This window comes from Rhipicephalus microplus, chromosome 5 (assembly GCF_043290135.1).
Source record: "Rhipicephalus microplus isolate Deutch F79 chromosome 5, USDA_Rmic, whole genome shotgun sequence".
NCBI lineage: Eukaryota > Metazoa > Arthropoda > Arachnida > Ixodida > Ixodidae > Rhipicephalus > Rhipicephalus microplus.
The window spans coordinates 153,671,877-153,684,414 of NC_134704.1; the positions used below are offsets into that span (position 1 = coordinate 153,671,877).

Consider the following 12,538-nt stretch of genomic DNA (forward strand, 5'->3'; position numbering starts at 1 on the left):
CGTCTCGTGCCTCTCCCCAGCCTTCGCTGCGTATCGCGCCGACGAAATGACGAGAAATTTCTGGAAGGTGGCGCGGAAGGTATTTAATCGAGCGGCCGAGACGAGAAAGCAGGAGAAGACGGAAAGTTAGCGCCGGAGCGCGTAGGAATTCCGCCGTGTAGTCGGCGAAGGTTCTGCCCGTAGTGACAGAACAGGAGGTGACGGAAGTTAACGCCAGAGCGCGTAGGAATTCTGCCGTGGAGTCGGCGAAGGTTCTGCCCGTAGTGACAGAACAGGAGGAGACGGAAGTTAACGCCAGAGCGCGTAGGGATTCCGCCGTGTAGTCGGCGAAGGTTTTGGTCCGTAGGGACGAAGCCGGAGATGAAGAGGATTTCCACCTGAGGGGTGAAGGCTCGGGCTACAGGCCAGAGCGTGTGTTCACCGCTATCGAGCGAACACCCGTGGCAACAGCTGCGGGTGTGAAGCCGACGTGTTCCGGCGAAGAAGTTGAAGTTTGAAGAGTGGCCAATTGAAGACGGGAGGTTTCCTAGAAGAGAAACTTCGGCGAGGTTTCCTGGAAGAGAAACTTCGAGGGCTGCGGAACGACAACAACGCTGGACTTTGAGTGAGTGATTCTCGGAAGAGTATCATTCAGACTTTTGTTCCAAGGACTTTGGACTGAATAGGTTTTCTATCTCTTTAGTCTTTAAGTGTCTTGGTTGTTAAATGCATGCGACTGCATTGTAGTGTGAATTGTCCGTGTCCGTTGTTTCACGTGTGGCTGATTGTATTGTGTAGTACGTGGATTGATTGGTTTGATTGGTGACATATTGTATGCAACAATTGTGGAGTGTGCATTTTTGTGTATTGTTTTCGATCTGCCATTATTGAGAATATAATTTGTTTGTTTATCAACTCTCGGCTCTGTCTTGTTCTTTGGGCCACAGCCGGCGTCCGCTGGCGCACCAATAAGGACCACTTCTAAATTGTCCACGCTTTCGTGGTGCGGTTCGGGGGGCCGATACTTCGGCTCTTGGAATTAGCCCGGCGATCGCCTCCCTAATAAACGGGACATGTGTGACAGTCGAACTCTTGAGTACCTTCTAGTGGGGCTACCCAACAAGGGCGCCGCTCGCGCTGAGAGCCCGTGCTTGGCCGTTACTGTCGCGATTGTGCTTGCTCGCTGTGGACCGGCTAATAAACGCCTTAACAATATATATCTATACATATGGGAAGTTACGCTTTTGTCTTCTCTTTAGCTTGGAAGCGTGGCGCGAATGAGAACTAAAAGCTATGCCTATTCCATGACCTGAGAGTGACGTGAACAAACAGAGGGCGTGCAAGTAATCATGTCGTTCTATAAAAAGTGCTGTAGCAGAGTGCGAAAAGTAAACATTGTCATACCACGCATATCTGAGACCAGCTCGTGCGTAGATTAGCGCGTCATTCCATTGAATCGAAATCAGGAACGTTGCCAGAAGACGGAAAAAGGGCCTCTTCACCTGCCTCTTTTTCAGTCTGTCGCACGTAGGAGTCTGTGTTTACGTATATGGCCACTATAATCCAGCAATACCTTTAGGTGCCAATTTTGATTTCCCGTCTTCACGCAACAATACTCCCACAGCCGGAAGTACGAAAAGAATGCCAATTATGCAGCATTAATAAGGCTACATCTAAAGAAAAGAAAGCTGCGTGTCACTTACGTCATAAAAGATGTTTTGTTTTGAAGATCTCCAATGCGAGTAAGCTCTCGTTCGTTGCTCTCCTCTCACCTTTTTTGTGGTTTCTCCTATCACATTGCTGGCTGTTGCAAGAGCACGGTCATGTTAACGCTCCATATAAAGCTGCCACAAACCCTAAACCTCCCCCTCTGAAATTTATTTAATACCTTGCTAGTGTTTCTTCAACTAATTTCGGCTCGAGGTAACAACACAATTTACCTTGTACGTATGCAAAGTGACGGAGGAAGGGAGAAAAAAATGAATGAAAGAACATCAAGTGAGTTCCTGCTCGCTAAAATTCAAATATTACCATAATGCCTTTAAACCGTCAGACGGCTTTTCAGAAGTTTATATGAGCGAAATAGCTAGTATGCTAGGTGTGCATACATTTCAAGGCAATGCTCGCTATTGCGAGCGCTCATGATGGCTGCGCTACATCAGCCAATGAGAACAACTGTTACAGTTCGGTGTGCCGACGTAAACGATGCTGCCTAACTCTCATAGAGATATGGCAGGTTCTGTTTCCTGGCATTCACCATCACGTTCTGAGCAGGATGTATTGCTACCAACCCAAATGTGTGAGCCCCGGTAAACCAAAAAAGGAGCTTTCATTAACAGGGAGAACAGAGCGCGTATACAATAGTATACCATAACGGCTTTCAGTGCATGCGTCGTAGCAGCGTGTTCTGTCACTCACGCCAATGTTCTGACGTCACATAGCACACTTTACCGGCTGCCACAGTGCCGCGTAAAAAATGTTGAAGTTAATGGCTTATTCAGTGTTTTTACACCGAACACTGAAAAACGGCTTTTAAAAAACAAGAAACATTAAGATGCCAACCCCCGCAACACAGTAGGATGGAACGTTGGTATGCTTGTAATGGTTAAATGAGCAGAGTCAATACGTATCCCTGAACGGTAGTGACAAAATTATTTGGAAGTTTGTTTCTACCACGGCATAAATATGCTGTAGACAAAGGCCTTTCCGAGCAAATGTATGACCCAGTGAATTATTCTTCAAACGTTTTATGTCAATATAAATTCAATTTTCCCACGTGGCACCCTACCAACATCGATACTAGCTTGAGGTCAGCCTACAGTACACGTTCTGTGACTTTACGCAGCAGTGTGGCTAGGTTTGATGACGTCAAGCACCAAATCCTCTTAAACTGCCACTTTTGCATCACGGAAACATCGAAATGGCTACTTCCACATCACTGATGGAACCGAGCGGCCATGGAAATGCCCCGATATATAGCGCGACCACGTGACGAGAAGCTCATACTCTGGTGTGAGGTCAGGGTACTGTCATCATCATCATTATCGGCCTGACTACGTCATCTGCAGGACAAAGGCCTCTCCCATGTGCCGCAGTCAACTTGGTCCTGTGCTTGCTGCTGCCAGTCTATACCCGCAAACTTCCTAATCTCGTCTGCCCACCTAACTCTAAGTCTCTCCGTCACCCGCTTGCCTTGTTTGGGAATCCAGTCAGTTATGTTTACGCGGTTATTCTGCCTACGCGCTAAGTGCCCAGCCCATGTTCGTTTCTTTCTGATATCAACTGCGATATCATTAACACCCGGTTTGTTCTCTCATCCACTCTGCTATGTTCTTGCTTTTTAAGGTTACGCCTCCCTATTGAAAATCTTGGGTCGGTGGATGCTGGAATTGTTGGTGGATATGGTGGAAAGAATGGTGGATATGGTCGAAATATTAGTGGATATGGTGGAAACTGTAGTGGGCATAATGGCTGATAGCGGCGAGAGTGGAAAAAATGGTGGCAGATGGTAGTGGTGGTGGCGAGCCAATGGTGCTGACGGTGGAAAATGCCGGCTCATAGTGGCGAGGCAAAACGTGTTTGGTGGATAGCTTGGTGAGCAAGGTGGATGACGGTGGCATGATGGAAAGCACATGAGAGTATGTGAAATCACTTATTTGTAGTGTTTCATTCTTGGATGCGCCGAGATACCTATTTACGGTCAAAAAAAAACCAACGCTGCTTTATATGCTTTCTAGTACGTTTCTTTTTTATTCTTGTGGTGTCAACAACGCTTCAATCTTTGTGGAGCATAGCATATACGTCCGGGAACATGTTTACATTTCGCGCACGCACTCACATCAGTTTGACATCCGCGATGTGTTTCTTTGTTGTGATGTTTAGAAGACTAGGGTTGTCACTGTGAACATGACAATAAATGTTTCACATCGGCGTGCAGTTGTCGACAAATAAATGGGCTCCAGTTCGCAATTGTCCTTTTCAATGTTAGAGTAGAACACTGCGGTCACTTGATGTCGCCATGCTAGAAACGCAACTCTGGCACACTCTATTGTTTGAGCTGTACCTTTAAGTTAACAAAGTGCATTTGAGCTGTACTTTTAAGTTAACAAAGTGCGTGCGAATATGCATAAACTTTCACTTTCGACATGCGTCAAGGTGAGCCCTAGCGAATTTGACTTTCACCATTCTGTACTACCACTATGATTTCCACCAAAGGTTAGTCAAACCGACTTTGACCGTATAAGTGTTATCGGCGCTTCTGGGTTTCAAAATACACAATTTTGACGAGTAAAAAATGACAATACAGCACAGGTGCGGCTTCATTTACCCTAAATGAAGCCTTTTTTAATGTGTACGGTGCCGCCCAAGAAGCGACAAACATCGATGCGACGCGCTTGCAGCACTTCCACCAAAGGTACGCCTCGCCTCACCGACAGCCGCCGGTCGCACTCACCGGCGCCTCGCTGGCTCTTATGCGAGAACATAGACACGTCCATTCGTATGCTTACTGAACCAATATTATAGTATAATGTTCCTTGATTGATTGATTTGTGGGGTGTAACGTCCCAAAACCACCATTTGATTATGAGAGACGCCGTAGTGGAGGGCTCCGGGAATTTCGACCACCTGAGGTTCTTTAGCGTGCACCCAAATCTGAGTACACGGGCCTACAACATTTCCGCCTCCATCGGAAATGCAGCCGCCGCAACCGGGAATCGAACCCGCGACCTGCGGGTCAGCAGCCGAGTACCTTAGCCACTAGACCACCGCGGCGGGGCAGCATAATGTTCCTGGCGCACTGCATTCGTTTTGGACAAGCCGTTATGTAGCTGTTCCTAGCGACAGGCCCCGCCGTGGTGGTCTAGTGGCTAAGGTACTCGGCTGCTGACCCGCAGGTCGCGGGTTCAAATCCCAGCTGCGGCGGCTGCATTTCCGATGGAGGCGGAAATGTTGTAGGCCCCTGTACTCAGATTTGGGTGCACGTTAAAGAACCCCGGGTGGTCGAAATTTTCGGAGCCTGCCACTACGGCGTCTCTCATAATCATATGATGGTTTTGGGACGTTAAACCCCACAAATCTAATCTATCTAGCGACAGAGCAACAGCGGTGCGCTGGCACGACTGCGGTGCGCGTTGCGCGAAAAACATCAAAATAAATTTTGTGGGCGTATCCATCGAATGAGCATAGAAGCGTCAAAAAGCCTGAACTGATATCGCCCTTTGAAAGGAGCGAGAAACGGATAATAAACTTGGCAGTAACCGCCGATAAACTCTACCTGCTCCTCAGTCCACTGAGTTGTTTTTTTTTCCTTGCGGTTGTGAATTGTTATAAAAACTTAGCGCTGTTGCCATTATCGCAGTGGCAATCGTTAGTGGCAGCAGTTGTTCGTGTTTATCAAATGTGCAAATTTTAGTAGCAGGTGCAGATCGCATCCCTCCCAAGTAAACGACAAACAGAACTGAAGTTAAACAGTGACTTTGTGAGTTGACTACTCCTTTACCACACGTATCACTGGCGTGGTTCAGGGGTTGGTGTACTCAGTTCGAAAATCGGAAGTGCCAGGTCCGATTTTCCGCTGGCGCACCTTTTTTTTTTATGGGTGATTGATACATTCTTTTTTATACATTTATTTTTATTATTTTTTTAGCGGCAGCTCGTCATGGTGGTTTTAACGCTGCTTCGCGCTCCAGCATGTGCCACCATTTCCACCGCCATATTCCACCAAAATGACGGATGGTGGAATCCACCATTACTATGTGGACGTTTTTTTTTTTCAATAGGGCTATTAGTTTCCTTTCCCTCACCCGCTGCGTCGTCTCCAATTTGAACTGAACCCTCTTGGTAAGCCTTCAAGTTTCTGCTCCGTAGCTAAGTACCGGCAAGGTGCAGCTGTTATAAGCCTTCTTCTTGAGAGATAGTGGTGATCTACAAGCTATGATTTCAGAATGCTTACCGAATGCGCTCCATACGAGTTTTATTCTTCTCGTTACTTCAATCTATCGCTCCCGCTCCGCGAGTTCTTCCTGTTCGAAGTAGACGTACTATTTTGCAACTTCAAACGCACTCCTACCTATCTCAAAGCACTGTTCTTTTCCGAGGTTGTCATACAGTAGCTTAGCTTTCTGCAGATTATTTTAAAACCAACTATTCTGCTCTCTTTGTCTAATCCTGTAATTATTAACTGCAATTCCTCCCCTGAGTAACCCAGCCACTCAATTTCATCGGCGATACGCGGTTACTAAGGTATTCTCCATTAAATTGTGTCCCCAACACTTCCCATTCTTTACCTCTGAAAACCTTCTGTAAGCACGCGGTTAATAGCACAGGCGACATGCACTTGTCTGCACTTGTCTCACATTTTTTCTTCATTGGTAATCTGCCACTTTCTTTATGGAACATTATGGTGGCAGTTGATCCTCAATGAACTTCATGCATGATGCTTATGTATGCTTTGTCGACGCCGTGATTCCGCAATGTCTGCATCACTGCTGATATCTCTTTTGAATCAAATGCCTTCTCGTAATCTACGAAGTCTACGTATAGTAGTTGAGTTTATTCGGAGCGTTTCTTATCACCTGATTGACTGTTCGAACATCGCCGATTGTGGAGTAGCCTGTTCAGAATCCTATTTCATCCTTCGGTTGATTTATTTGTAATGTCTGAATTTAGTTAGAAATAACCTCTGTACTTAGCTTGTGTACGACGAGCAAGGTGATCGGCCTGTATTTGTCCAAGTGCTTGTCGCTCGTTTTCTTATAGATCAAGATGATGTTAGCATTCCTCTAAGACTACGATACCTTCACCGTCAGAAGACACTTTGTACAAAGAGTGGCTACTTTTGTAATACAATCTGGCCTCTGTCTTTCAGCAGATTTGATGTTACCTGATCCTGACCAGCAGCTTTGCCCATTTGCATTCGCTCCAAGGCTTTCCTGACTTGTCTTTTCGTTATTGGTGAAATGACATCTGGGTTACTGCTATCTCTTACATTAGGGTAATGATTGTCCCGGCTACTGTACAGATCTTTGTAAAACTCTTCCACTACTTTAACTATCCTAGTCATATTGACAGTTCCTTTGCCTTCCTTTTTTCCTTAGTGCATGCAGGGTAGAATATAGGAACAAATTTATACCTTTAGAAAAACTATATAATTACTTTATCATAGTGCATTCACGCTTAGCTGTACGTTTTCTAGACTCTTAAATGTTGCTCAAATATACGCCCACTGAACATTTTCGTGTCAGTACCCCTTTATGGCGCGAGGATAGCGTGGCGGTGCGATGCAGCTTCAACCTCGTAAAGCACCAAGGTGTCACTAATACTCACCAAAGCGATGTCACTGTCGACGGTGACCAGCCGGTAGTTTGGGTGTATGCGGATGTCGCGAACGTCCGTCACCAGCTCTTCGGCCTCCACTTGGTCGACGTAAAGCTTGCCGAGTGCCACCTCTATTTGAGCTGTTCGCGTGCGCAGGTTCTCGACGCAGTGGGCCGCCGTCAGCACGTATCGTTCGCTCACCAGGCTGCCGCTGCAGAAGGCGTCGCCGCTGCGGTAGCGCAGAAGAGCCTGCACGCATGACACAACTCTTTTCAGATAATGCGCTTGGAAGCACTTTATACATGGCACTATGCGCTTAGCTGCCGTAAAGTGTACCCATACGTGACTGGGGTTTAGCTCAAATACCCTCAACAGTTTATGAGTGCGCTGTCACATTTATTAAAGACTCCAATACATTTTAGAACAGAAACACTATTAATTACAGAAGCAGGCGCGTGTATTGATGTCATGAGAAGCGCCAAGAACCGCTTAGTTGCGCGAGATCTGTACGTGCGAGCCTGTTGACCTTCGTCGACATTGTGTGGTATTTAAATGAATCCTTCAAACTTGTATCCCTCTCCTGCTCGCCTTCACCTCATATTCCCGGACATGTACACAACCCCCAACTGCTGGTGCTGTGGCACTCATCTGGCTACGCTTCCGCATTTGCTGTGGAAGTGCCCGACAGTGTACAGACACACTAAAACCACGACCCTTTCGTCTAAGCTTCGTGAGGCTCTGCGGAGCCACGCTCTCGGCGACTAAACATGGGCGACCCAGCACGCCCTTGAGGACGCGTCGAGGCAAGCCCGGGACGTACCCTCATGGGGGCCTAGGCCCGGCCACCAAAACATGCTGGTTTCCGACAATAAAGTTTATTCCTTTCCATTTTCCTCCTCCTTCTTCTTATATTGCGAGCTTCAAAGCATCTACGCGATCTGAGGATGAGATGATGAGTTCTAATCAGTAGTAGCCAAATTGCGTTATTATGAAACTAGTACCAGAATGCGCTAAACGAGGCCCGAAGCCAAATTTATTTTTTCTCGGTAAAGGCATTTATCGAGGTTCCTGATTATTTAAGAAAAATCGTATTTTTATTATTTAGTGTATAGACCCTCTATCAAAATTTAGGGGGCGGGAAGGCTGCGTTTAATGTTGCCGAACGAGGACGCACGCTCAAAAACTGGTAACAGAGGTACGTAGTGCGATGAATCACGTAAAAAAAAAGAAAGAAAAAAAATAGACGATAGACTTTTTTACCCCGGAAGATGCGATTTTCACGAAAGGAAACTGTTGAAAAACATCGAAATCTGTGCTCTTGAAATCTGGCTTCAATGACAATGCAAGCACTCGTCTACGAAGAAAGCGGGAGTGAAAGTGACGTAGTCAAATACCAGCAAGGCTGTAAAGATCGCAATTATCTCAAGGATCCATCTTTCAGAGAACCAACCATGAGACTTGGAATTTTCCGTGGCAGTGATCCCGCTCGAGGCAGAGGGCATCACCTAAAAGTGCTTTAATGTTTTCAACACCGCTATATCATTTGCGCAACCGTCAGTGTTATTGCGTAGATTACTAAAGTATAGTACTCACACTGCTGTACACTCGTGCACCTTTCTATCTTTTTATATGATTTTTAGACGGCGCTCTGTTTGTGAAACTTGCAGACGCACTCACGAGAAAACGTGCCGTTCGAACAATCTGTCTTTTTTTACAGCGGAAGCTGTTACGAGATCACAACTTCGGTCACGCGCGGCGCTGTAGTTGTCCACCGCAGCCGCCGGTGTCCGTAACGACTATCGCATGAAATAAAAAGAAGTAGTACCATGGACACAGTGGGGGCGCGAACCTGGGTCCGCTGCATTCCAATCCAGTATTCTACAACGGAGTCACGCCGGCACTTGGGGTCGTGCCCAGAAACTTGCATATGGCAGGCTCAATGTCGCGAAAGGAATCGCGTTAATACGAGTAATGAAGCCTTTTATAACAGCCAAAATGCAAACAGGCGTCACACAATGCGAATAGAGTAACGAGTGGGTCGTCCAGTGCTCCAAACCGTTACGAATGCTTGTTCTTGATCACCTGTTACCTGTGGCGCATTTCCACTTCAGGCATAAGTGCTCGTATGATTTTTATGTGGGGTTTAACGTCCCGAAACCACCACATGATTAGGAGATATGCCGTAGTTAAGGGCTACGGAAATTTGGACCACCTGCGTTTCTTTACCGTGCGCATTATTCCTCATCGTCGTCAGTGACTGCATGTACAATCAGCACAAAATTCCGTGCAAGTGTTTGGTGGATACAACGCTTCCCACACTAATGATGAAGGATAGCATAGCGAATGCCAGCCTACTACCCAGACATTATTATTACTATTATTATTATTATTATTATTATTATTATTATTATTATTATTATTATTATTATTATTATTATTATCGTAGTGGGTACCCAGCAAGTGTGTTTGCAGCAGTTACCCAATGAGTGTTTAAAAACGGCTCTCAAAGGCCACTCGTCTAGCTTTTGGTGTGACTGTGGTGCGTTTTCCGTGCAGGCCTGCTATTTTTTATCGACTATCTGTGTATTGCAGTATGTTCTTTTGTAAGTACCAATTGCTTGGGGTTAGAATCTGCACAATATTGTAATGTTCACGGAACATTTCTGAAATAGAAGACGAAGCACGAGTTCAAAGCAAGGGCAAGTTCTCTATATTGCACGCAGCGAACTGGGAAAGAAACACAAGCGAGCGAAACTTTCGCTCTGAACATCACGTCACACCAAAGTTTCAAAACGTCAACATTTGTAAATGAAAAGTTCACAATAATAGACACTTATGAATAGCATCACGCCAAGAGTTTGAGAACGCCTAATGAAACCTTACCATCTACATCTTTTTACAAAGCCCAGTTAGCCGTGACATTGAAAATAAACGAGTGCAGAGGCGTATATTTCTTGCAGAATGTGCGAACAATTCATGACTTGGATGTGGTGAGGTGATTGTCGTTGTTTTAAACCACGAAAGTTTTTGAGCACCGCGGAGCGATGAGGGTAATTGTTTATGTGAAGTGCACGGTGTATTTGAATTACGCAAGAAAAGTCTGTCACGGACAAGTGAACACTGCTCCCTTTTAAAGTCAGGAACGATTGCATTTACCATACTTCGCCTCTAAAAGTTGAACGTAATAGCGATATCTTGTCCCTAGTGCGTACTTGAAACTTAGCGCATGAAACCGTTTGAAGCTTGCTATGCACTCGCTACGTGTACTTAGGAGAATATATTCAGTAACGAGTCAGCGTTGTGTATTAGGTGACCGGCTTCAAACATTTAAGTCATTCGGGTAATCACATGTTCTGACGCTCGATAGCTTTGTGCGCTTGTACCACGCATTATCACTGCAATATTTCATGTTGTATTCTGAAGCATCTAAAGGGGACTCGTGTTTCTAAATTATGGAAGTTACTTTCACTGCATTTCCAAGCAGAGAAAGATATTGTCAATGTATTCACAAGCAGATGCGTGGAGTGGCTTGGACTTCTGGACGCATGTGTTTGTAGAAAATAATTTTGAAGATTTGTTGGACTGTGTCAAATTGTGTCTTCGCACGTGTGCATGCAAGCGTAATTTAGAAACGATGAATCGTATAGGATGTGACAATAATTGATGACACTGCTTTCATGCATTAAAAAAGAATCAGACGCGTGGCTGTATGGTCGAACACCCTCTTTGCAAACAGACGATCCGGGAGTGTTCTTCACTCAAACCTAGAGTTTTTAGTTATATGCGTCTTTCTCGATTCTTAGGTCACGCACAAGATAATAATTTTTCGCTCACAAAGAACGACGCGGACACTGACATCGACGCCAGAACACCTGCGAAAGGAGCTCCTTAACGCTATTGCGTGAAAAGATCGTTATTTTCAACGCCATGACAACTGTTTGTTTTTGAACGCCGCTCCTGTTCGGCGCTTATTGAGCTATTTCCCATAAATTTCAGCGGTAGTAGTGTATTGGTAATAGTGCTCGTCCATTGACTCGAATATTGTGAGGCGGTCACATATCGGTGGAGGCGAAAGGCCAGAGGCGCGTGTACTGCGCAGGGTTGGGCTTCAGTCTTTCGGAGCAGCTTTGAGAGCAAGTATAATGCAGTTCTGCAGCAGCTTTGGAGCACCAAAATGTGTCTTTTGGAGCATCAAAATTTTGTTTAGAGCAGATTTCTCGAGTCGCACATTCCCGTTATTTAAAATTCGATCTTTCTGGTAAACACAAAAAACTCAGTGGTTTTTACTGAGCATGCTATGCTTATAAAGCGACCAGGCTTACCCCACATTGTCATATATTAGACCTTACAACATCAAAGGTGAAAGCACCGCAACTCAAAGAAAAAAAACATAAATGGCGCTCTGGAGACCTAGCCTCAGACGAATGAAGAAAAAATAATTGTTAAAATGTTTCAACGTTCAAAATATGATCAATACATCGCATTCAACATGCACACCAACTCATGACCAGAGGTGATCTAATACAATATAGGTTATCTTTATATTAAAGCAAAACGGCTCTAAAACTAAATTTTTAAAAATTGGCAGATCCCACGTACAGTGGGAATCGATGATATGCGAAGCACGAATGAGAAAGCTTGATATGTCACTTTAAAAACAGCACAATGATACGAGGTGGAGGTAAATGATGCCTTACATGACGTACGTGTCATGATTATCATGTTTGGATGTGTCATTTACCTTCGTCATTTATTCACGTCACGTGATACCGAATTTAGTATATGTGAAGCTAGCGAATTGGCCGTGAGCACGCTACGAGCGTTGTAGGTTGTCATGTTCTTAGATGACACGCTTGTTAGGATTATTATGTTTGCACCAGTCACATACTTTCGTCATCCATTGACGTCACGTAACACCAAATTTGGTAGATGCGGAGCTAGCTAATCGGGCACGAGTGCATCATGAAGGGCCGAGTATACTCGAACGTAGCGTTGACTCGCGCGCACGCTGGGCTAAGCGACACTACGTTAGCAAAACGCGAGCATTCTATATTCTGACGCCAGGCGCGAACGGTGCGCCCAGCGTACATCGGCGCGGCCCGACGGCAACCGGCGAGAAATGCGACATGCTGTATTTCGCGCAGCAAGTCGCAATACGCGCAGCATTTCGCGCAGCATGTCGCAAATAGGGAGACAACACGTCGTCTCCCTATTTCCGTGACAGAGGGATGCCGGACGCTCT

The 12,538-nt window shown here is 45.6% G+C and overlaps 1 protein-coding gene across 3 annotated transcripts in view; it reads right to left on the reverse strand.

Annotated features, from left to right (window-relative positions):
* LOC119174141 (mannan-binding lectin serine protease 1) overlaps positions 1-12,538 on the reverse strand; it is a 115,634-nt gene that overhangs the window by 21,466 nt on the left and 81,630 nt on the right. For all 3 annotated transcript variants that reach the window (XM_037424960.2, XM_037424959.2, XM_037424958.2), the window contains exon 11: positions 7,306-7,545. In XM_037424960.2, coding sequence (XP_037280857.2) covers positions 7,306-7,545 — 240 coding nt within the window. The remainder of the gene's footprint in view (positions 1-7,305; positions 7,546-12,538) is intronic.